The following is a 26,638-nucleotide window of genomic DNA, read 5'->3' on the forward strand; positions in this document are numbered from 1 at the left end:
CTAGTATGAGGTCCGTGTTGGTAAAACATTGGTCGAGTTCTTCACCTTGCAATGTTATGGCGAGATCCATACACTTATATAAAAAAAAAAAAAGAAATACCCATATCAGTATCCGACGTAAGTTTCATTCCATGTTCAATGCTAAATTCCTGAGCGGTGTGCCTACAAACGAGGACTAACAATGGAGCTATAAATCAATGAACATAATAAATCCCTCTAAGAATCCCCAACCGAAACAAGTGATACGTTGTTGAGGTATCACTGAATTCCTAATTTTCAACCTTCTGCTTTCATTTCATCGTTTCTCCCGGTTAATAACAGGCACCCGTTGTAGCTAGTTCCAGCCGATCCCAGGAATGCAAATCTCATTAGCAGTCAGTGCTCTATCTGATAACCATAACGAGTACTTTTAAGGGTATCAAGTCTTACATCGGAGATTCGGTGATATTTCTTTCTAAAAACAAAAATTGAAATAGTGTTCAACATAACCTGCCTCAGCACGCTTGCGAAAATCTATTGGTTCCTTTCAGAGGTTTCTTTAAGAGCACTCGGCTAACCTCCAGGTACGATTTCCGTACAGGCCATACATTAATTATGTCCGCAACCATCTCAAACTATCACACTATACTCAAACAGTAATCGTGAAAAGAACGAGTCGGTCAAAAAATTGCATGCATAATTAATGTAAGGGGTGGTGCGAAAATCTTGCCAACCTCCCTGCCAAAATAAGAGAGCCCCTCCGCCAGTTTTGTCCGCATAGTATAACTTCAACTGACGGAATCGCTATGACAACGATGACGACCGCAAAGCGCTTTGTGCTGTATTGAATAGGCCACAAAGCGCTTTGTGTTGTTTTGAATTGGCACAAAGCGCTTTGTGGTGTGAAAAATTGGAAAAACCAAATTATTTCAGAAAATAGCTGTGAGATATTTGCGAGTCAACGAGCCATCCAGTTTTCAATGTTAAATCCCAAAATAAAACACCACATAGCGCTCTGTGGTGTTTTGAATAGGCCACAAAGCGCTCTGGGGTGTTTTGAATAGGCCGCGAAGTGCTCTGTGGTTTTTCGACTACTACTGTTGTTTTGTAAAGCAAAGCGAACTAGGAACAGTTAGAAAGCACTCCGGCCATAAAATCTACTCGACAAGAAACTTTCTGTAATAAATGTTCGATGCTACAGGAGACGGCTTCCTCAAAAAGGTTCCGTCAGCCTCAACAAACTCATACTGAGACTGAGGGCTTTCGCGAACCGGCTTTCGTGTGAGTGACACTGGAAATAGAGAAATATTGCGCAGATTGAGTGGTAGTTTTACAGCACCGAAACTTAAATTGGTTACACTGCTTCTCAGGGATTTCGTTTTGCCTCTGTAATATCATTGAACGATCTGAACGATTTGAGGATAATCGAAGCGCGGAGTTTAATATTGGCTGACCGGGAACACGCAGTTCGCAAACCGGAGAGTAACCACTGTTTAAATCTTCGATCGAACTTTCATGTTGAATTTGAAACTGAAAATACACTAAGCGGTCAATTTCCGATAGGAATCTTGTGAGGTAAATGCAATTCTTGCAAATAGTCGCTGCATATTTACGTTTAAAGTCACTCTGGTTCAGAGTAAAGATATACAAAGTCAACTACTGCTTCCGTACGCTACCCCTCGAAAAATCAATTTTGCTCGAAGACCGAACTGCAACGGAGTTTAGTTACCAGTCTTATGCTGCGTGTTGTTGGATAGAACGCATGATATGATTGGCTCTGTATATCCCATTACGTCAGAGGACATGTCTGCCACATAGGACATAACTGCAAGGGTACAACCATAAACATTATTGTTTATGTTCATGATCTTAAATTCCTTGAAGATCTCTTGAAACTGTATTGGCCATGCAAGCTTTGCGGATGATCTTGACCGAAACTGTAGATGAGGTCTGAAAGGCCGTCTACTAAGGTAACTAAATGTATTGCTATCTCAGTGAAATAAGATATCAAGGAAAGCACTTCTTCGTTACAAATGAAATTTCCATATTGGTAGGATGATTGCTACAATGTGCCAGAAAAGCTATTGTGTCCGGCAGGGAATCTTGAGCTCTGACGAGGATTCCGTGCTAGAAGCCGCTTTTATTTGCTGCCCCGTGGACGGTCCCTTCACGAAATGCATCAGAGCTCGAGGCTTTTTTAATTTGCCGTAAAACTCTGAACCCAACTAGCCAACCAGTGTACAACGTAGATCTAGACTATCTCAAGCTTTCCTATTTCGTCGGGGCACAGGGAGAAGATAGAGCAAAGAAGGGGAGAGCGGAAGGAGTTATTAGCATCCAAGTGCATCATTCGTGCCCTGATATCTAATCCAAAGTTAACACGAGAGGTTTTCATTATCTACCATTATCAGAAAAAAATAATCTTCATACTTAGAGGGGAATTACAATAGCGAGTGCGATATGGCGTAAACGATTCCCTTATTTGCTGCTGACAACATCGATCTTGAAGTCCTATCAGCTAGACTGTGGTACTCCATTAAGGGCACCATTATAAACAGACAAAGTACTCAACGTCTCTCAAACTGTCCAAGTTTTGAAAACTCTTCAGAACTAAATTCGTAACAAGCTTGGAATCAAGTCTGGTAGAATGGAAATTCTTACAGAGAACGGCGCTATGCTTGATTGGTGTCAAGCGTAATGTAAATCAGACATGTACTGTGAAGGGCGTTTTGTTCACATCTGATGTTTTAATATTCACAATGGTCAGTCGTTGAATTGTTGAAGTCCTTGGAAAATTGATGTCTATCATCAAAGATGTTCTTGTGTTAATGAAAACTTGACACAAGAAACTGCGAAAGGATTTCAGGAATATTCATCCCATCGCCCACGGCATCCTCACTGAACCATAACAGAGAGAAATCAAGAAAACAAAATTGCCTTCGTGTAAGTTTCGGTGGCATTCTTTAAGAAAACGTAACCATCTTAGTTTTAATCGACATTCACGCTACTTTCAGTCGTGAATTGCACCGGCGAGCGTTATGATCAATATCAGAGGAGTCTTATTATTTTATTTTGCATACGCAATCACACAATTTCGAGTGCAATTTCAAAGGATAATGTGGAAAATTAACAAGTGCTTATTTATTCAAATTTGCACGGGAAAAACATATGTGATTACATGTTTAAAAAAGAAAACTATGTCGTCTTTCGCTATTCATTGATTACTTAGACTAATTACCCTTGGTCTTTCATTTATTTTCTGCAAGTTTCGAAGGTATTAACAAACATTCTCAAACTCATTAGTAATTCATCAACCGTGAAGGAGGTTTGGATACCCGGTCTTAATTAGCATAGATTTTGACGATTTTACTTCTGCGTTTACTTGTTAGTTTTAGTTTCGATTGAGAAGATATATCAAACACTCGAGACAGCGTTTCATCGGCTATCCAAACACCTCGAATTTCGTCAAAAACACTCCGCTACGCGTCGTATTTTCAACTCTCTTCTCGTTGTTTGGATATCCCGATGAACCACTGTCTCTCGTGTTTGATATATTACTTCCGATGATGCCGGCAACTTCGAGTGAACTGTAGTATTTTGACTTAACGGAACGTGCAAATTTCGGAGTGTCAAAACATTTTTACATTCAAACATCAATTTCCCCCGAAATATAAGTTAAAATGCGATGCAGTCGTACTCCACTCCTGGCTACTTCTCCAGATCAATGATTGAAAATAGTTTTAACATAAGAGATAAGCAGAGATGGCGGCAAACAATATTCGAAAGTGAGGTCACTTTTCGCTTCGTTATGGTCGACCGAACGTAGTTATATGCATAGTCAATTACTGTGTACGAACACAAGCTACGCAAATTTGCATATTTCGTACTAGTGAAATCATGGAAATCCTTCGGCAAGATCTTGAAAAGAGGTTCAGTATACTTTCAGTTAAATGAATACATTTCTACTTCACTCTTATTTTGAATGAAATGTCCATTTTACGCACGCTAATAACCTGGGAGTCCTCCACTTATTAGTTTGTGTTTCGGTTAACTGACAAGCGCATTCTTCTTTGAGCACGACAATCTCCGTCGGTAGCTATAGAGTTGTTTTGTTTGAAGAGTTGGCGTGATCTTCCAAAGTGTTCGGAAATCTTTCATTTATTTTCGACCTGCTTTGAAACTGACCTCAAATGGCCGTCGGCAGTTTTCGAGCTACACCGAATTAACTTCGGATATCTTTAATTGTAATCTGCCCTCGTAAACGACTTTTCACTCATGTTACACTTTTCTGCACTCGTGCTACAGGACAGCTGCATTCATATTCAGCCAAAGGGAAATCAGTTATAAGACAACGATGGACAAGTTCAGCATATTGCCATTTTTAACCCTATTGTTCCAGTTGACAACTATGAGATATTTGTGGTTGGCCGTCAACAGACTAATATTTTTACTAAGAAAGTAACAGAAAGAACGCTTCTTTGGGATTGATTTATTTTTTACATGCATAGCTTCCCTTATCTCACGTCTTGGGAATTTCAGGCCCTCACAATAAATATCTCGCCCGTTTGGATCAGAAAAAGTTGGTACAGAAAGGGTTTCTCTCGCGCACTTATTCCGTTGACCCGCTGGTTAACCGACTAAAATATCTTAAGGAAAGTTCGGTAAACTAATAAGTCAAAGTTATCACCTTATCCTTTGCTGTTAACTTTCCGCGCGAAGCCTTCCAATAAATGTGCTAAAGGGATTACCAATATCCCGAGGTGTGGAAAGTTTCAGTTAATTAAGTGTTGCCACCTTATAAACTAAAATATTTCTTGTAGCAAGGCATTCCTCACGTCTCCGGGTCTGTGCACATTATCACGAAGGACTTGTATTTTTCGCATTTTTAGTCGTGGATACGCGTCAGAATATGCAAATTTTTCACTCACTAAGATGTAAACAAATCAGTCGATATGACAACGACCAATATAGATTTGTTCACAACATGCCAATTTGTCACTCACTTAGATCTAAACAAATCGATATGTCAACGACCAATATAGATTTTCCAACGTACCAATAGGGAGCTTAAGAAAATCACGACGGCAACCGCAACGGCAATGTCGCTAAACAAAAGGCCGGTTTAATGACGAGAACAATGGCTGTACACGTGCGTTACAATTCTTGGTACTCCGGGTGAAATGACCAAATTCTGCGTTGTCTGTGTTGTCTGGAGAACGTGAACCACGACAGCTAACTTTGTAAATTTTTAAATTTACTTCGTGATAGCTTTGACAGTGATAAACATTAAACATAGTAAATGACTTTAGGGGGCGAGATTCGAAGGTAAAATATGAACTAATTTTATAATCGACGTTGTCCTCGGCGTCGCCGTCGTGGTTTCTTGCGCTCCCGTTCAAGTACACCTCGGCTTTCCTCGATTGATTCTCGTTGTATTCAGCACATCGTATGTAACCGAGTCATTGCTAGTGAAAGACTAAAAGGTGTAACTTTGTGTGTAGAGATTGAATATGAAGCTAAGAGTCTTTAAATCAAACATAAACAAAGCTATTGGAAAGGTCAGTAGCACAACTTAACAGTCCATCCAACTGAACAAAACACTCTTGTAGCCAGAAGCACGAAATGCAGTCAGAAAACTATAGCAACAAAATTATCTACGGTAGGGTAACGCAGAAAGTCCCTGATGGGCCGCAATAGGTGCTCCGAGAAATTCGTAAAGACCGCCAAGGTGTCAAAAAAAAAAATTCAAGAATTCAATTTTCGGGGGTGGATAAACGTTTAACTTATAATAAACAAAGCTAGAAATATTGTTTTAGAAGAGCAGAGTTATTTTGACTTTTTTGCGTGACCTTGTTCATTATCTTCAAAACCTTATAGGAGCTAATCAAAGTAGACCATTCCATTTTGTATGCAATGTATCCATGAATCTTTTGGTAAAAAGGCCACAAGGGAACGCAAACTTAATGGTCTGGTGTGCAGGATTAAACATGTAATATGCATGTCTGCTAATCAAAGTCGTGTGTAAATGCAACTAAAGCAAACTCCATTGCTATGGAGCTACAGCCTGGTATATTTGTCTTATCTTTATAGTATGTCTTATCTTTTTAGCAGCGAATTTACTTAACAGTAAGGAATTGTGTATCACAGACAGAATTTCAAGCTTGAGACTCCTTCACACCCTAGGAATATAGAATTTTGCATCCTACCATATATTTTGCGGGAGATATGAATTTTACACAGTCGCAAGTCACAGACGATATAGAATGATGCACTAGTGAAAGCCTTCTGCACAGTTCTCAAGTCTAGTTTCTTTCCCCTCATGATCAGCAGTTCAGTGAGACTCTCTTCAATAGCAAACTGAAATGGGAAACATAGTTGAGAGATATGGTTTAACGTGACTTCACCCAATACGGCAGGATGCATTGGTGGTCGTCACTGTTGTATTTGGTCAGTTCAGACGAGCTCCAGTGCATTTCTTTGTTGACATCGTTAGCCGAAATAAACCAGTCAATCGAAGTCAATCGATAAAAATCGATATCGGAAATAAAATGATTCAATCGATATCAATCACCGATTGCTATCGATTGATAACCGCAATCGATAAGAATCGAACTCACAGAAAAAATTCTTTATCGATTGCTATCGATTGGCAGCTATCGATAAAAATTGATAATCCCTGTCTTCAGGAATATCAATTGTTATTGATTGAAAAACTCGACAATAACCACCCGAACTAGTCAAAGATGGTGTCACGTTCCACAGCCGATGGAACTGGATTATTGCAATGAACGGATACGACACACGAATCCAATCTAGAAGTCCGCCATGCTGCTTTAATAATCAACTTCCCAACTTACATTGCGCGCTTAAGTATGTTATGTATGATGCACCGAAATGTACCTTACAAACACTACATCCCTTCCTTTTTTGGTATAACCACTATGATCTTAGGGAAATGTCAACACAATTGAAAGTCAACTAAAAACCTAGTACGACTTAAACTCACAAAACGGCTGGCCCTAAAAATAATTAATTCTCCTATTTTGAACCGTAACAGTCAATAATGACATAAACTCATAACAGAGTCTCTAACAATAGCATTCAAGTCAAAACAGAGTCCTTAAAAATGACGCTCAGGTCATAACAAAGTCTTTAAATCTTTCCGGCAGTTTCCTGGCCCTTGTTGGTCTCGTCATAACCGGGCTGCTCAGTTTTTCTTGTTCTGCTTCCGGTTCTACAGGATCAGCAACATCAAGCAATGGAGCTGTTTCCTGCGGATTCTGTGATGCTTCCTCGTACTTCTTTACATGGGTTGTGTTTCGCATAAGTTGAACGCCTTCTGGTGATTCAACGACAACACTGTTCCCAGTTTTGGTTACAACATCACAAGGCTCAGGAGCAAATGGTGTTGACAACTTGTTTTTGCGCTCTTGTTTCACTAAGACTTTGTCACCTGGAGCTAGGACTGACTCCTGGGAATTCCTCTTCTTGTCTGCACAGTGTTTAGCTTTGGCTTTCATTTCGCCATCTCGGTCTCGCATCTCACTCTCTGTACTCTCCTCTCTCAATTCAGGTAGTTTAGTACGCATATTTCTGCCAAACAAGAGTTCTGCTGGACTCACACTTGTGGTAGTATGAGAGGTTGACCTATATGCTACCAAATACTTGCGAACTTCCTTCTTCCATTCTTTTCCCTCAGCTTGAGCTATTTTCATTCTCTTGAGGAGGGACTTGTTTTGTCTTTCCACCTCGCCGTTCGCTTGTGGCCACAATGGTGTGGTCTTCCTGTGTTCTATGCCGTTATCCTCCAAATACCGCTCAAACACTTCTGATCTGAACTGTGGACCATTGTCGCTTCGAAGTGATTGAGGTAGTCCATGTGTGGTGAAGATTTTCTCCAAACACTCTATGACTTTCTCTGATGTTGTCGAACGCATGACTTCCACTTCATAGTACCTGCTGAAGTAATCAACGATGACTAAGACAGATTCTCCTGATGGTAATGGACCTAATAGGTCTATGGCGAAATCTTGCCATGGGCTACTTGGTAATGGGGTTGACTTGATTGGCTCTGGGTTTGCCGGACTACTTACAAGCTGACAGCCATGACAGGTTCTGCAAAACTTCTCGGCTTCCTTGTCAATCCCAGGCCACCATACCTTTGATCGCAATCTCTGCTTCATACTGACAATTCTTGGATGTCCTTCATGGGCAAGGCTCAGTACTCGAGGTCTCAACTTGCTCGGAATGACAATCCTGGTACCTCGAAGAATTAACTTGCCAATAACACACAGTTCGCCACATACTGGTATGTACTGCTTGTGCTGATCACCTTTCCAGTTTCCATCTTTAATGTGCTGACGCAATTCCACGAACTCTCTGTCCTTTGATGACGCTTCTTCAATTTCACGTGTTGTCATCGCTTGAGGAGTGGCAGTTACTGCGACAAACCTGACAAATTCATCTGACTCCTTGTGCGCTGATGAAGATTCTGCTTGCTCGTTCGCATGCAGTAAGCGTGACAACGGATCGGCAACGTTCTGCTCTCCAGGTAGGTATTTGACTTGGAACTTGTATGGCTGTAATCGCAAGATCCATCTTTCGATTCGTGCACACGGCTTTGATCTGCTTGAGTAGATTGTTTCCAACGGTTTGTGATCAGTGTACAGTTCAAATTCAATGCCGTAAAGGTACACATGGAATCGTTCACATGCCCATACAACAGCCAAGGCTTCTTTTTCCGTTTGCGAATAACGCTTTTCCACATCGCTTAGCCTCTTGCTTGCGTAACTAATGACTCTTTTCCTGCCTTGCTGCTCCTGGATGAGGATTGCACCGAGGCCTACCGGGCTTGCGTCTGTTATGATTAGTGTCTTGGCATTTTTATCAAAGTAACCAAGAGTTTCTGCACTTGATAGCCTCCTCTTAAGCTCATTGAACGCGCTCTTCTGCTCTTCTCCAAACTCGAAACGGACACCCTTTTTGGTTAATCTGCGCAATGGCTCTGCGACCGTAGCAAAGTCCGGAATGAAACGAGCATTGTAGTTTGCCAGTCCCAGAAAGCTTCTGACTTCTGGTGCACTCTGCGGTTCTCTTGCATCAACGATCGCTTTTACCTTGTCTTCCGCAGGGCCAATACCATTGTCGCTTAACACCAGTCCCAAGAACACCATCTGGGTCATGTGGAACCTGCACTTCTCTGCATTCAGCGTGAGATTCTTCTCTTTCAGCCTCTCCAAAACTCGCTGCAATCTTCTGTCATGTTCTTCAGTGTTCTTCCCAAGAATAATAATGTCATCTGAGATGTTGGCAATACCTTCACAGCCTCGTAATGATTGCTGAATGACATGCTGGTACACTTCTGGAGCTGAGCTTATCCCAAACATAAGGCGCTTGTACTGGTATAGACCACAATGTGTAGTGAACGTTGTGATACTTCTGGAATCTGGGTGGAGTTCTAATTGGTGATAACCCCATTTTAAATCCAGTTCACTGAACACTGTGCTTTGGTTGAGGTTTTGGAGCACTTCGTCCACTGTGGGTATGGGATAACGTTCTCTGATAATGGCTTCATTAGCCCTTCGCATGTCTACACAAAGGCGTATTTCGTCATTCTGCTTTGGGACTACTACAACTGGACTAACCCACGAGGTCGGGCCCTCTACCGGTTCAATTATGTCCATGGCTACCAGTTCTTCAATCTTTTCCTTAACCTTGTCTCGAAGACTAAATGGGGTGCGCCTGACTGGTTGCGCCACAGGAGGTACATCTGGATTCACATGCAGCTTAACTTGGTAATTCTTTAACTTTCCCACACCTTCAAAGATTTCTTTGTAATCGGACATGATTGTCTCATTAGATGTCACAGTGCAGTTCCGGGTTCCTAATTTCAACACGCCTAGCTGTATGGCAGTTTCTCTTCCAAGCAGTGCCGCCCCCTCACCATTAATAACAACAAATTCGGCTTCGGTTTCTTTCTCCTCTACTCGTGCCAGTGCTGAGAATGTTCCTAGAACGTTCAGCGGCTGTTTACTGCCATACGCATAAAGCTTCTTATCACTCTTTCTCGACACACACTTAATCTTGTCTTGCTTTAACTTTGACCACAGATTTCTGTCAATCACATTGGTGCTCGCGCCCGAATCGATCAGCATTGCAACTACAACTCCGCCCACAGTCACATCTATTTTCTCAGGAGATGTAGCGGAATTCACAGTAAATGCATACTCATCTTCATCTCTTTCACTTCCCACATACCTTACTGACTTCTTTTTATTTCCTTTTGTCTTCTCTTCCCGTCTAGGTTTGGGAGGTTTGGCTGTTTTCGTTCTACACTGCGAACCAAAATGGTCAGCTCCTCCACACTTATAGCAAGTTTTTCCTTTCGCAGGGCATTCAGAGTCTCGTCCAAAATGTCCTACTTTTCCACATCTGTAGCATGCTCGCTTTACAGACTCCTTCTCTTTGTCTTCCTGCTTGTCGCGGACCAAATTCATATCCTTTCTGCCTTCCATATTCTCCAGCTGTGATTGAACTCGCTCGTGATTTGCTGCCGTCGAAAGTAACAGCTCTAAGGTTAGTTTCTCACCTTTTTCCAGTAGTTTCTTCCTTAATTCATGTGATTTACATCTCTGCACGACTTGATCACGAATCTGGTTTTCGGCTTGTTCGCCGTAGTCACAGTCCTTGGCCACTTGCCTCAATCGCGTCACGAACTGAGCCACAGTTTCGCCGTCCTGTTGTTCCATGCCGCGGAACAGGTGATTTTGGTATGTCGAATTTACCTTTGGAATGAAATAATCGTTCAAAGCCTTCACCGCTTTTTCGTAATCTTTCGCCTCGCCTATGTCAGCCAACGTTTCGAAAATTTCTTGAACAGCTTCGCCGGCAGAATGAAGGAGTAAAGCTCTCCTCTGGATTTTATTATCCGCTTTATCCGCTTCGATGAGCAGGCCTTTGCTGTCGGCATACATCGAGAAACTTTTCAAACCAACGCTGCCATCGCCTTCCCACGCCTGAAGGTTCACCATGTGGGTCGAAGGGTTTTACACTCGTCAAATCGTCTATCTTTATTGACGCCATGGTCTGGGCAGTTGCAACTTCAATCCTCGTCGCCAGATGTCACGTTCCACAGCCGATGGAACTGGATTATTGCAATGAACGGATACGACACACGAATCCAATCTAGAAGTCCGCCATGCTGCTTTAATAATCAACTTCCCAACTTACATTGCGCGCTTAAGTATGTTATGTATGATGCACCGAAATGTACCTTACAAACACTACAGATGGCCTTGCTATTGTGTAAAATAATACCTGGAACTACACGAGACAGGAGTTCATCTTAACATCATCTTAAGGATTCAAAGTCCAGGTGGAGTGACCTCTTCTCCAGGTCCCCTGGGGTCTAAAGCAGGATCTTGGCATTTCTGTTCATCGCCGCGCTATTGACTGTATCCTGAATATCTTTATCGACAATTTCGCGTAAATCAGAGTCTACCTCAATTTCGTAAACACACTTGGTTAAACTTGGTTCAGCAGAAGCTGTTATTTCACAAGGAAATAGCCCGTCTAGCCGGCGTTCAAAGGGGAAGGAGAGGGGCAAACTAGCTAGAAGCATACTTCACAAGTCGAACCCTTGTTTTAGGAGAACGAGAAACACAGAAAACAACTTCTTCTGTACTGTTCCTGGTCAATATTTATGGCGGCAAAGTGATTACTGCTATCCTACTACAGATTATATTTTCCTTCTGGCCCACTCCGAGATCTATTCTCACGTTTGTTTCCAAGACGCAAATAATTGAAATCACTAGAACACTGACTCTGTTGTTTATTTTGCTTCATCTAAATTCCGATGCTACCATGAGACTGGAGGGTTTTACACTGCTACTATAACCTGAGCTTTATCCGGTGTCGCAAACAAGCAAAGAAAGATGTAAAGCCCACAAAAGTTTCTGTTAGTTGTTGCTGTTGTTGTGATTTTGTTGATGGTTGATAAAATTACTCAACAAAGCCATTACAGGCAAATTTTGTCAAACATTTTATCAGTGCAAATTGTAAAAGGACAAAAATAATTTCCGATAACAATCGATAAAAATCGATACTACTCGAGGAATCAATCGTTATCGATTCCCATTGGCAATCAATTTCACTCCTCGATTAATATATGTTGTTATCGATTAATATCGATTATCGGTTTATCGATTGACTGCACCTGGAAATACGTCACTCGGTAGACAAATGTTTAGGCGTCCGGGAATAGGTTTTGATGTCTGGCAATCGATCAGATGATACGAAAATTTTCCCTCGAAAGGTACCACTGAAAAGAAATCAAACAGCACCAATAGTTAGTCCGCATTCCAGACTTTAGCTGGAAGAAAATTCGAAATAAGAGTGTCCCGCATTCGGCAGAATCCACATGTGCCAAAAAGTTTTAATTTACACGGTAAAAATAAAGCGGCTCTACCCTAAACTATCCACTCATGTGCCAACATTTAGGAGTCCCGGACCCATAGACTACAGCAGACGCTTTCTGTTTCTGAAATCCTCTCTGCAAAGTAGGGAAAGAAACTTGAAGGAAATGGGCTCGCACTTCTCGCCGCTTGAGCGTTCTTCTTATCCTTCGCATTCTTAGCGTCGCACGCTAGAAAAGGAAAGGGACTTCTCGCAGTCTACAGGAAAAACAATGAATGTTTTTGAAATGGGGCATAATAAACCTCCTTTGAAAGCTGCGAAGTTCGCATTATTTTGACTTCTGATTTGCTTTTTGTTTCGCGTTACGTATGTTCTGATTTATGCAATCCATTTTCTTTCGACTACTCTATTTAATCAAATCTGATTGAAATGTACATTGTATGAATAGAAATAGAGTAAGGAGTGGACCATTTGACGTTTTAGGGGGGGGGGAGAGGTGATTTGGTATAGGCAGGAATACTTTTAACCCTCTCATTTCCGTTGAAGGTTCAAGTTATCGGGAGTCGACTGTATAGTTCAGAGACTAAACTAGCCAGCAAAGCCATCCGGCTCGCGCCAGGCCCCTCGCCAGCCCGTCTCTCACGGCTTTGCCGTACGTGCCGCAGCCCATTAGACCCTGCTTGCTGGCTATGAGCAACTTAGATCCTCTAAATTTAACACGAAGGCTCTAGACACGAGAATGCGACAATGCATCTCGTTTCATCTAGGCCGATATTACTGGCTACTACCTATGTATATATGAACACATCCGTCCCACGCTAGGAAAGGAAAGGGACTGCTGGCAGTCTATAGGACCCAAAATGAATGTTTTGAAAATGGAGCTTACTTAAGTCTATAAATCGAGGAGAAGTGGTCTTCTGATGAACGACACTCGCTATTCCGTTCCTTTACTTCCCGTCGACAAACAAATACTCTGTAGAACGTATTAACGCACGTCTTACCTCGACGGTTCCACATATCATATCATGCCCTGCCACGCTCTATTAAAGGCTTAGGAAATAAACTGATGCTTTTGTTGCTGGCTCGCTAGGGAATTTTAAAAGATTATCCTGGAAAGTTAAGCTATGAATAGGTTTCTGCATGGAGAGCGGAACAGCAAAACGTTCCCGGCAAATAGTCTAAAAAGAAGACATTTACTTTACTTCTTAAAAAATTTAGTTCCTTGATGGATTCTGAAAATTGTGCTTCTTGGTACCACTGAACACGTGGAACTTGTGCGCTACATTCGACAAGGTTTACTGACGTCTGATAGTAACAATAGCCAAGCCGATAACTATTGTAGCATTCGCAGCATAAATTTGACAACTTTGAGTAAGCCGGCGAACTCAATAAGACAGATTTATCTTGTTGTCAAACTTGAATTTTCTTCTCTACTGATGCGGATCTTTGTTAGTTTTCAGATTAACTGTTATGGCAAGAAAAGGATACAACAAGATATCTCCCAGTGAAGATAAAGAAGAAGTCAGCTTCGTGTCTCTTCTTTTCTTTCAATGGATGAATAGTATCTTCAAGATAGGCAGTGAACGACCATTAGATGAGAATGATCTTTTACCCCTTTCAAAAGAGAATTCTTCCACTTTTCTGACTGATCAGCTTCAAGCAAACTGGAACAAAGAAAAAGCAAAGTGCAACAGAAATCACAAAAAGCCTAGACTTTGGAAATGCGTCATAAAGTTGATCTCGGTAAAAGATGCCATAATTATTGTATCCACGGATGCTTTGCGTTCAATTTCTACCCTTCTTCAACCATTGCTATTGGGATATCTTATTTCCATACTGATGTCATCTGAGCCACAAAAAGATAATCTTCTGTACGGTTGTACACTTGCTTTGTGCATAAATTCTATCATAGGAGCTCTTTGTATGCACCACTATTTCTACAGATGTGAGCTGTTGAGTATCAGAATTAGTTGCGCCTTAAAAAGTCTAATCTATTATAAGGTAAGCACGAATAGTGTAGAATAGGAGAGGAGGGAACGTGGTCGAGCCTTGAGGGAGGAGGGGAGACTCCTTGTCCTTTTACTTGTATTCTAGCGTAAACAAATGTCCAGCTGTAATGAATGAGGGATTTTGCGAAATTTGAAAATGCGGAGCTCCAGCTGTGCTCTTACAACCATCTTAAGTTGCGCAATCTAAATTGTGAAACATTTATTTGACAACTTCTATCCTAGGAATTCTATGGCGAATTCCCTTATTCGCAACAATTAACTCAGTCAGACCCAGCAATCCTGAAAATTCGAGGTCAAAAACTTAAATCCTTCTTGAGATATCTTTTCTCAAAGGCAAATAAAACTCGTTTTGAGAAAACGAGCTTTGAACTTACCGGGAGAAATGCTCCTCAAAACAAAACTTCAATACCGCAAGATTCGAATTCCGGTAAAAACAAAAATTCCAAATTTTTAAAGAATATCAGGCAACTCTCTATCCCCGATACTGAGTGTTCTATGCGGACACTTCATCGAAGTCAACAGAAATTGCTTTAGCGACATCGTTAGATTGCAAAGTTGATGCAGCGTCAGATAAAGTAATACCACACACCACATTGTGCTTCTTTAATCCTTGTTTCGAGAAAATCCTAAGATTTAGTGTTTCCTCTTTCGCAGACGCTACTTCTCAGCAAGGATGCATTGTTAAAATTTACGACAGGCCACGTGATCGACCTTATATCAAATGATGTTCAGCGAATGGAGGAAGACACAGTCATGTGGCTTTACTTATTGTTTCCTTCCTGCTTTCTCCTCGTTGTGATAGCAGTGTTACTCGTGTATTTGATTGGCTGGCAATCTCTGATGGGAGTCTTTTTCCTTTGTTTTCTTGTACCGTATTTCGCTGGGATCTCTTATATTAGTGCTGTACTGCGCTTGCGCACGGCAGCGCTGTCCGACAGACGCATCTCCTTGATGAACCAGGTGGTTTCTGGGATTCGTGCCATCAAAACGCGTGCGTGGGAGGACGAATATCGAAGAAAAATTCAACGCACGAGAAGGTAGGGGAAACCAAATGTAGTACTTAATGTTGACTCTGTGTGTAATTGCATTCACTGTAGCTGTAAGATAAATTTCAGTCACAACTCATCGTCTTCTATTGCCAAGTTGCGAGTTTGATCAGTTACCTCATCGTTTACTTTCCGCTGACAGAACACGACCACGCGTGTAGTCTTTTAAGGGATAAGGGTAAGGGATAACTGTTCTTGGTTTTTGGCCAAACAGTCCTCAAATTGAAGGTTCCTGACTACTACTCTTCGTAATGTGTACTAAAACAGTTGTACTGCTCACCCTCGTTTATGCAACTGCTCCTTTGGCCATTCGCTCATGTAATATCTCGGCTGTGAAAGACTCTAACGGAAATTCCAAAGACAATTCTCTTTTACTACTTCATACTACGTGCCACTAGCAGTGTTGGTAAGTGATATGTCCTCATAGTTCTTTTGCGTTTTGTTTTCAGAAATGAAATTAACACCATCCGTAAGAAAAGTGCCATTCTGTCAGGAGTTCTTGCCTTGTGGGACAGTTCCGTATCAATGGCGACCCTGTTGTCTGTCGTTACTCTCGTGCTTACTGGTCAACCCATCACACCTGTAAATGTCTTTATGCTGCTAGGTTTTATGGATATCGCAAGAACAATAACATGCCTTAATTTTTCTTCTGCTTTGTTGCAAGGAAACGACGCTCATGCGTCGCTAGGAAGAATAGAAGATTTTCTCCTTTTAGAAAACCTTCCCGCCATCTTACGTGGTCAGTCTCAAGACGACATCAGTAACCCAGGGAGCAAGGCAACCAAAGTTACGAGTGGTCTGTCAGATCAACAGGCGAAAATGGCAAGGGTATTCAATCCTGACCTAAGAAAAACTCCGCTGAACGAGCCCAGTATTTTATGTGTGTCGAATCTGACGAACCGACAAATCGAGCGGCAAGATGAATTTATTTTGCAGGATATTGAATTTTCCACAGCACCCCAAAGCCTAACAGTCATTACTGGACCAGTGGGAAGTGGAAAATCTACTCTTCTCTCAGCGATTGCTGGCGAGATCTCTGAAGTTTGCGGGACAATAACCTTCCAAGGTTCTTTTGTTTATGTTCCCCAGACAGCTTGGATCTTCTCTGGAACAATAAGAGAAAACATTCTGTTTGGTCAACCATACGATGAAACAAAGTACACCAGTGTAATTGAAGCATGCGCCCTCAAAGAAGACATCCAGCGGTTTCCTGACTATGACAAAACAGTTGTTGGAGAACGCGGAGAAGTTCTGAGTGGAGGTCAGAAGGCGAGAGTAAGTTTAGCACGCGCAGTTTACGCTGATGTAGACCTTTACTTGTTAGACGATCCTCTGAGTGCCGTTGACTTTAAAGTTGGCCAACATATCTTTGAAACATGTATTAACGACCTACTGGGCGATAAAACGCGAGTGTTAACATCACATCAGGAACAGCACATGAAAGAAGCTAATCAAGTGATTGTGTTGTACAAAGGCCGCGTGTTGGAAAAGGGAAGTTTCATTGAACTGCAAGAAAAGGGTATTCTAAACACAACTGTTGACCCGCTCTATCAGACAGTTGGGAAAGATAGGAAGTATACTAAGAGCGTTGCTCGGGAAATTGAACAGAAAAACGGAGGTGATGGTTGTGACACAATGGCTCCACTACCCAATGAACCTAGGAGTTTGGAAATATCACAAGAAGATCGCTCCATCGGAGTGATTTCATCAAAGCTTTACTGGAACTACTTTAGAAGCGGAGTACATTGGTCAACAATCTGTGCAGTAATTTGTTTGTGCTTCATAACGCAAGGTAAGAGTTCCTATTGTAACTAGTCATTCATACATAACAATAACTTTATTTTGTATTTCTTATAAGATTATTAAGCTGATCAACGACCATTTCATTATGATTTGCTTCTTATCAAGGTTTTGATCATATTATTTTTATTTTGTCTCTTTCTTTTCTCAGCAATGATGGTTGCTCCTGACGTCTGGCTCTCGTCGCTAACAAAGAAACTACCAGAAGATCAGGAAGACAACACAAACTTGACTATCTATGCTTGTCTCGTCAGTGTGTCCCTTATCTTTGCCATCATTCGAGCTTATGGATTCCTTCTGGTTTCCTTAAGATGTTCAGAGCGTCTTCATGACAAGATGGTTTTGGCTATTTTACAAGCACCGGTTCATTTCTTTGATTCCAATCCCGTGGGAAGAATACTCAATCGATTTTCTAAAGATGTAGGGTGCCTTGACGAATTGTTGCCCAAGACTTTTCTAGTATCTATCCAGCGAGTCTTGTTGGTGTTAGCATCAATAATTGTTCCAACTGTTACAAATCCTTGGCTTCTATTTCTTGTTGTTCCGTTGATTGTGTTAGTCTTGTACATCTCCAAGTATTACTTGAAAACGTCCAGAGAGCTCAAAAGGTTAGAGTCAATATGCCGCAGTCCAGTCTTCTCTCACTTTTCCGAGACCCTGAATGGACTGGACACGATTCGAACCAGAGGCAGACAAAGGGATTTCGTGGATCAGTTTTACAGGTAATTTCGTTTAGTCTTAAGCCTGGCTCACACTAGCGACGTAACGACATACCGACATCGTCACGAACGACATGAAAAGGACATTATCTCGACGTAAAAAGGACGTTATGTTTGTAATGTGAACATGTAGACATAATGACATATTGTACATAACAGCCTGAACATAACGACATAAAGATAAAACCGATCTTTTCCTTATGTCGTTATGTCGATGACGTTATGTCGTTATGTCGCTAGTGTGAACCAGGCTTTAACAGTCTTAAGGGCGCTTTTCACTAGAGTTTTGAACATAAAACGCATTTCCTTTGATTTTGCGCGCATTTCCACGTATATTGATATGCTTGAATATCTTGTGCCATTAAGATCAATTGCGACTCGCTTGTATATGTTTTCTAGAGCCTCAAGTGTTTAGTAATGACTAGCTACTTACGTACTGCAGTTTCATTCCGTTAGATATCAAGATGTTCATAATCAGTCCTATATTATGGTGATGGCCAGTGGGCGATGGCTTGGTGTACGCTTAGACCTTCTCATATCCATGTTAATTGGTGCAGTGTCTCTGGCAGCTGTTTTGGTGTCTCAAGATGCCGGTAGGTGCATTTGTAAGGTAATCAAAATCGGCCCAAAAAACGATACTAAATCTGAGGATTTGGCATTACGACACCACGCTTGCCTTATTCTTAACAGAGCTGATCAATATATTCTATTTTTCATTTTGCTGTTTATCTATTACTCTCATGGAGGTGTATCGCAGGGACTCGCGAAAGATTACCATTTCGTTTTAAACTGAGACACGGAGAATTCGCGTTAGTTAAGGGCAATCACAGCCAGCAAAATAGAGGAGCCTCTCATTACTTGTTACCGGTCTGTTTTTCGTTTACTGGCAAAAGGCAGTTCGGATTGGAACGATATCTGCATGATACGATAACAAAAGTAGCTAAAAGTGAATGATTCTTTTATGATGGAGGCGGCGTGCCGGGTACCCTACGAACAGCAGACTCTTAGTGGAGAAAGAAATGCTGGACTTGTAATCGACAATGGACCCATTGAAATCGTTCAAACTTATACTTAATTGGGAACACTCATTTCTTCAACGTCTAACTTTTCATTGGCACTTGATAACTTGAAAGAAAAGGCCCTTCACGCCCTTTTCAGTCTCAGAAAACACAGCAAATTTCCTCCATTCCTAGCAAATAAAATTTTCGACGCGATTATCTCCCCAATTTTGTCCAATGCAACAAAAGTATGCTTTATACTCGCAACGTACCATGCAAAACTCTAATTAACTAGAATTATGTTACTGTTTTAGTTTTAGTTCTAGTTGTTGTTGTTGTTGTTGTTGTTGTTGTTGTCGCTGGTTCAAATGCTCTTTCCCAGTTAGGAGCAATGAAACTGTAATCTTGGTCAATAATTCTCTTACCCATGACCTTGTTTACACAACCCTTTCAGTGCAGTGAAGACCGAGTGAGGAGCGCATGCCGTCTTGGCAGAGGTGGCGGATAGAACTGCGCACGAGCAGAATATTATCGTGTGCAGCTAGGCTCACAGGATGGGAGTGAGCGCAGTAGCAAAGAACTATTTAAGATAGTTTATTTAATGGTGACAGAGGTCTCTTAACCAATCAAAAGAAGAAGAATATCCGTCAAATGTGGAATTAGTCTATTCAGCGGAAAGTTGTATCATAGGGCGAGGTATTTTCATTCGTCAAGTTTAAAAAATAATACCCAGCCGTATCATACGACTGCACTAAACGCTCTAAGAGCGTTTACTCGGGCTTCGTACCACAGTATCAAATCGTACTTTATGAAAACGCGTATTGGACACAATAAAAGCAACTTAAAGAATCAGGATATTTTAGCACAAGAGTTCCGCTTAGATATTTACTATTCAAGTTGCTTCGATGAGTATCTTCCTCATCTTATCGCAAGTTGTGAATTTAAACCATTTTGCTTCGAGAATGAAGCACAGCTGTCTACGCATCGATGGAGAAGTTGTTTGCAAAGAATTTTCGAGGTCTAATGGCGATTACTTTGTACATGCTAGCAGAAATTGTGCGAAGTTTGTTTACTGGTCGTGGCGATCCGAGTAAATTGATTAGCTGAACATCTTTGCCGTGTTGCGATCTTAAATAATCCCTTTCGAGAGAGCCAAAACGAATCATGATAAACTCCTTCGCGAAAACAACAGTCCTGTGACTACAATAGGCTCAAATTGCGTTGCACAACATTTGCATAAACTTTCAAGTTGTGTATTTTGCGGATAACTTCCAAGAATCTGCGACCCTTGACGCAGTTTATGAAGAAATATTCAAGCTACATATTTTTATTGAATCAAGGCAGGAGTATTTTTAAAAAGGACTCTCATTTATAAGGGAAGATGCGGCATTCTGTTTTGCTATTTATCTTGGTTTCATGCTCGTCTAGTTCATGTCACGCAACATGATTTTCTTTTGCAGTCAGACACAGTTTTCTAAAAGAATTGGCAATTGCTAAGACTGCTAAATATATTTGAACTACTAGTGAAACAACTGGCTAAACTATCGTCAATGCAGATTTTCCTTAGGACTTGGCAAGAACATTGGTTCGTCAATAATACTGCACAATTCCCCGCAAAATCGAAGGTTTAATTCTTCCACACAATGTGCCTCCAAATTCACCCGTTTTTTTTTTCCTGCACCCTACTAGAAAGCCAACTAACTTGGAGGCAAGATATTTAATTCAAGTTACCGAAAGTCTTATCTTTACAACTTTGGAGATCGACATATTTTGCGCGGTGCAAGAAAGCAAGTTTTTAATGAGCTACGAGTCCAAAAACGTTTTCGTATTTAGCTCGTTTTATTGCAATATGATTTGTTTTACTGCAATGTTCTAAATAATAAAAGCAGTAGCCACATACCGTCATTGACTGTCTATTTTTTTGCCAGTGTTTTCGTAGATTGAACTCATACCGCAATCGGGTCAGTTGTTATCTCACGAGAACGTTACGAGCGTGAACTTTGCTTACCTGGCTGGCTTTCAAGCAATATAATTCGTGGACCGATCCTTTCTGAAAACGATCGACATCTTTGTATGTGAGATAACGTATAAGGCGCGATTCTTGCCAAAACTTTCTTCGCAAAACGCCGCATTCTTTCACGAAGAGCGAGCAATATCGTGTTTCTCGTCCCCAGTTTCCATGGTCTACGCATGGAACGCCTGCGACCATGACCCCCCTTTTGGCGACCAAAACGCTTGCATTTTATGACTCGGGCTTTCCTACGGAAGCCCGAGTAATGATCTGAGTACTCTCTTTTCATTTTTTTTTCTTTTGTTTTAATCAGCTTGGGCCGGACTTGCGCTTGTTTATGTCATCCAAACTTCGATGCGTACTCAATACGCTGTCAGGAAAACTTCGGATGTCGAGAATTTCATGACCTCAGTTGAACGAGTGATGACGTACACCAGCCTTGACTCAGAACCTGGATACAAAGTGTATAGGCTTCCCCCAAACCAATGGCCACACGCAGGAAATATCACATTTAAAGATGTGTCATTAACGTATTATCCGGGTGGACCTCAAGTACTGAAGAAAATCAATCTTAACATCAAAGGGGGAACAAAGATCGGTGTTGCAGGCCGCACAGGTGCAGGCAAGTCATCTTTTGTGGCAGCTCTCATGCGCATGCCAGATGCTGATGGAGACATACTGGTCGATGATATTCCAATCAAACAGATCAATCTACAAGACTCCCGACGATGTATATCTGTTCTTGGCCAAAGCCCTGTTCTGTTTAGTGGATCGCTGAGAAGAAATCTCGATCTCTTGGAGCAGTTGCAGGATGCAGATTTGTGGCGAGCTTTGGAGAATGTGCAACTGAAAGCGTTGGTAGAAGGTTTAGAGGAAAAGCTAGATCACGAGCTCTTGGAACATGGAGCAAATCTCAGTGTAGGAGAACGACAGTTAATTTGTTTGGCTCGTGTGCTGTTACAGCAAAACAAGATCGTCATCTTGGATGAACCCACTGCACATGTGGATCCAGAAACAGAACAAACAATCTGGAACGTAATGCATGAGAAACTAAAGGATTCCACGGTCATCACTATAGCCCATCGTTTAAGCACCATCAAAGACTGTGACATGATTTTGGTCTTGAAAAATGGGGAGGTTGACGAATTTGATAAATTTGACGCTTTAGTAAATAAGGAAGGAGGTGCTTTGAGTGAACTGGCTCGAGTTGCAGGTATCTAGATAGGCTAGATCCCCCTTTGTTAATTTACAGATCATATTAAATTTGAAAGAGTTTTTGCGGCTGTTTGCTTCTTGCTTATCGAAAAAAAGTCAGAAGTGTAGCAGCTCTCGTAAGCTTGTAATTCTTTTGCTTGTCAGCAGGTGTTATTGTTTTGGGGTTGGGGGCATTGTTCCGATTATTTTATTGTCCTCTCAAAGGATATCACGCCATTCATGTGAGACCTTACGAGAGCTGCTAGCCGACCCAAAATAAGCAGTAGCAAGTATCATTTAAAATTTTTGCTAATGATGTCATCGAGGAACATTGTACAAAGAAGCGAAAACACTCTATTTTATCTAAACAACGTTGTTTGCGATTGGTGTGTGAGGTGTATTAGTCTTTTAATGGTTACTACTCACGCACGTTTATTGGCTTTATATAACCACTTATCTTTTACACTTTTAGAATTAAGATTTAAATTTAGGGGGTGGAATGTTATTACATAGGCCCTGAAAATTAATTATATTCTGTACGAAAATATAACGCGTACATTATGAAGTAGCAACTAAGTTGTTTCGCCAACCCGGAGTAAGACGAGCATTAACATAACTGTCTTTAAATTGTTATAGTCGTTATTAGGCCGTCACCAAACGCTTAAAGGACAAAACAAATTGATCTTTGTTGCACCTGAGTGACTGTACCGTAATTTATCCTTTGGGACAAATGAATGTTGTTTTATGGGTCAGCTGAGTTTCAAATTATGGTCTGGTTCGGATATATGGTCTTATATGCGCGACAGAGTTTATTTTAGGTCGATCTTGAAAACTGGTAGGATCGACGACGGTTTTTTGTTGTTGTTGTTGTTATACCGACAGCTGTGTCATAGCATAGTTCAAACATCGATGGTTGTACAGCACGCGCTCTGATTGGTTGATTATTTGTTTGCAACTTGCGGTTATAACATCGTCGGGTTTACTAATGTTGCACCCTAGTTTCCTGCGACATATCAAACACTATAGAGATAGTGGGTTATCACATTTCGATAGACCATGAACTGAGTTGAGAATAAGACGTTATGCATGCCCCGTTTCCATTGTGCATGTTAGTTCTTTGTGGAGCTAGAAATGTAGTTACGTTTTCTAGTTTTGGTAGGAATTCATTGAGACAAATTCATTGATATGAAGTGACAAGCTTGCGTTCTTCAGTTCGTAACTGTCAGTGCGTTTGGTATTTTCAAGAAAACTTACAAAGTGACCGCTTCTCGAATTGAAGACTTAATAGCTCTGTAAATAACTTTATAGACTTGCATTTGTGAAAGTAAATAGCGTCAGGCTAAGAGACAATAGAGACCTTCAGATCCACGTTTGCCGCAAGCGTCAACTGCGGTTTGAGGTTAGACGTTTGCCGTTCGCCGTTCGGACGTTAGTCGATTTAGATTGGGGTAAATTGTATCGAATAGAAATCATCTTGTCAACGCATTAGAAATTGTCAAATTAACGCCAATTTTGACAAAAACAAAACCTCAAACACAACGTCTGGCCCTGGTCACGTGACCCATACCAGTTTATTTGCCGTTCGCGAGAAACGTGGATCTAAAATCTCTATTAAACGACAGACGGACTCGGAAGAAATGGAGAATTACATATCACTTACTTCCTCCAGTGAGAGAACTGTGCTTCTGTCGTCTTCCAATCTGTCACAGAATAAAGCGTTTTAGAGAGTTGCACATTTTAATGCCTAAAGGCAATAGCCTTTCTACGCCACTTAAAAGGTGGACTCAAGTGAAATATAATGGGGTATTTTACTGTTTATGATTCGTTAACTCCTGCCCTTTTATACCTGGGTCCTTATTCAGAGTGTGGATAATAATTATATGCTTTAGAATTGCATATGTAGTTTACCTATTTTTATTAAGGGGGTCAGCTTTATATGAACATTAAGTTCTTCCCTGCTGGCCACCTATTTGCATGTACGCATTTGTATATTTTTGGCGCAAATAAAGGTGTTATAAATCTTACACCAGACCGAAAAAAATTACTATCCAGTTGATTGTTTTGTTACAGGATATTTTTCTAAAAGAGGTAAAAAACGTTCTCTGGTAAAATTGTATAAAATTGTACGCTTTCAACAGCTAGTCTGCTGTCTTCGACGGACAAAAATGAAATGATAAAATAGACCTAAGAATTTGAATATAACAAGCGAATGGCATATATTAAATAGAATACGTGTGAAAGAATGTGAGAATGCTAAAAGTGTAAAATTAGTGTTTGTTTAAAAGAATATTATATTGAAGGTGTTGGAGGAGTCACCTGAAGAACTAGTTGGGATGTTCTTCAGTTGGGCTCACCCAACGAATAGTCAGAGCTTCGCGGTCCTCCCCTACATGAAAGGTATCACCGAACCTCTTTCTAGAATTCTCAAAAGTCATGATATTCGAGTAACCAACAAGCCAATCAAGACACTACAACAAGAGTTCCCTGCTCCCAAGTTTCGACCTCGAGTCGACGACCAGTGCAATGTTGTTTACAAAATCCCTTGTGGGTCTTGTCCCTGGAGTTACATCGGCGGGACAAAAAGCTCGTTTAGTACAAGGCGAAAAGAACATATCAGAAATACTAAACAATGTGCTAAAGGCTCCAACGTAGCGAAACATGCCCGGACCTTTGATCATACCATCGACTTTAACAATGCTGAGATAATTGACAAAGGCAACAGCCGCATTAGAAAGACGCTGGAATCCTGGCACACAGCGAAAACTGTCGAGGCCGACAACAATTCGTGCCCTCCGCCGGGACAATATAATATTCTTTTAAACAAACACTAATTTTACACTTTTAGCATTCTCACATTTTTTCACACGTATTCTATTTAATATATGCCATTCGCTTGTTATATTCAAATTCTTAGGTCTATTTTATCATTTCATTTTTGTCCGTCGAAGACAGCAGACTGGCTGTTGAAAGCTCAATTTTATACAATTTTACCAGAGAACGTTTTTTACCTCTTTTATAATGAATCCTGGTATCGGATCTTCAATATTTTTAGGATATTTTTCATCATTAGCGGGGCTCCTGCACGCCGAATGCGCGCGGGCGGAGTCCTATACCTTAGAAAATTTGGTAACCCATCAATCTGAAAAAATTTGGTTGTCACGTCTGTCCGTACGTCCGTCCGTCCGTACGCGAATACCTTGAAAAATAAGAGAGTAGCACGATTACCATAGCTATATCTTTGATTTTGGGTATCCATATGCATGTTAATTAACAGCTATCAAAACAAGCTATCCGTTGACCCGTATTACGTGATCATATCGCAGGCTCAGGTTTAGAGCTTATCGAGGTCACGTGTTTTCTGAAGTTGACCGCTGACCAGGGACTGTTTTTTGTTTTGTTTTTTTTAATTTGATCGCGGGTTTAAGCCAGGTTATTACTTTGGGGGAGAAGGAGAGAGTACATGCAAAGGCAAAAGTTCGGCGCAAATTTACCCCTGGCGCGTTTTTGGCTCTTCTTCCGACATATTGCTAGCACAATCGTCTCGTCAGTTTGTCAGTTAATAGCGAAACCACACGCTAAACAATTACATGCTCACAATTGATCATTTTTTGAGTTTCCGATCCAAGAAAGACAAATCCTCTTTTTTTACGGTTAGTTATTGCAATCAGAAGCTCCGCTTTTAGGCTCGGCTTAATCTACATATTAGCTTCAGTACAAGCTCGAACTTTGCAAATCTGCATATTTGCGTCTTGTAAAATTGTTGGAAATGTGTCTAAAACTTTTGTTTTGAAATCTTTCAATTTGCAGAAACAAGAATATCTTAGGTATCAAACCATTTTTAACTCATAAGTTTTCGGATCCATATTAACCCCCGTACGCACGTACGCATGTACGTACCTCCGGAAATCCAGAGAAAATAGATAATTATATATTGTGATAACAGGTTTTTGGGCCGCTTACGGTTGTTGTCCTTGTTACAACAATCCGAAGGGAAACACGCTTGCAGCGACGGAGTTTGTCAGACTCCTAGAGGACTCGGGATCTGTTACAGCAAAACAATCCAACGGGCAGACAGAGAGTACGCAGTTACTGGGGTCCAACTGTAGAGTTTAATCCACTAGCATACTCAGAACGTAACCCGAATGTAACCAAAGAATATTTTACAAGGCACGACTGTTTAAGCCGAAAACACGGCATGCATGGTTTAAGCGCCACGCGCGCGCTGGGTTGACAATGACGCAATCAAGTACGCTACCAAGTACACGACTAAAATGAAAGCAAAATTTTCCTACTGTGACCAAATCAAGTTTAATGTACCCGTATTTAAACCAGGAACACCAGAATATCAGCATATCGCGAACCACTAACTGTTAACGTCTTCCAGCTGAAAAACTAGCTGTTATTTGTCGAAAATTATATTGAAATCCAACTGTAAACATGTACCGGCCTGCAGATGGCGTAGTGCGCG

At 41.1% G+C, this 26,638-nt stretch overlaps 1 protein-coding gene across 1 annotated transcript; it reads left to right on the forward strand.

Moving 5' to 3' along the window:
* Positions 1-1,887: 1,887 nt before the first annotated feature.
* On the forward strand, positions 1,888-22,578 carry LOC145490974 (ATP-binding cassette sub-family C member 4-like). The gene is made up of 7 exons (XM_081470095.1): positions 1,888-1,949; positions 13,847-14,394; positions 15,057-15,439; positions 15,898-17,240; positions 17,400-17,970; positions 18,424-18,560; positions 21,290-22,578. The coding sequence occupies exons 2-7, from the start codon at positions 13,864-13,866 to the stop codon at positions 22,195-22,197; spliced, it is 3,873 nt and encodes a 1,290-aa protein (XP_081326221.1). The 5' UTR covers positions 1,888-1,949; positions 13,847-13,863; the 3' UTR covers positions 22,198-22,578.
* The last annotated feature ends 4,060 nt before the right edge of the window (positions 22,579-26,638 follow it).

Source organism: Orbicella franksi, chromosome 6, assembly GCF_964199315.1.
Source record: "Orbicella franksi chromosome 6, jaOrbFran1.1, whole genome shotgun sequence".
Lineage (NCBI taxonomy): Eukaryota > Metazoa > Cnidaria > Anthozoa > Scleractinia > Merulinidae > Orbicella > Orbicella franksi.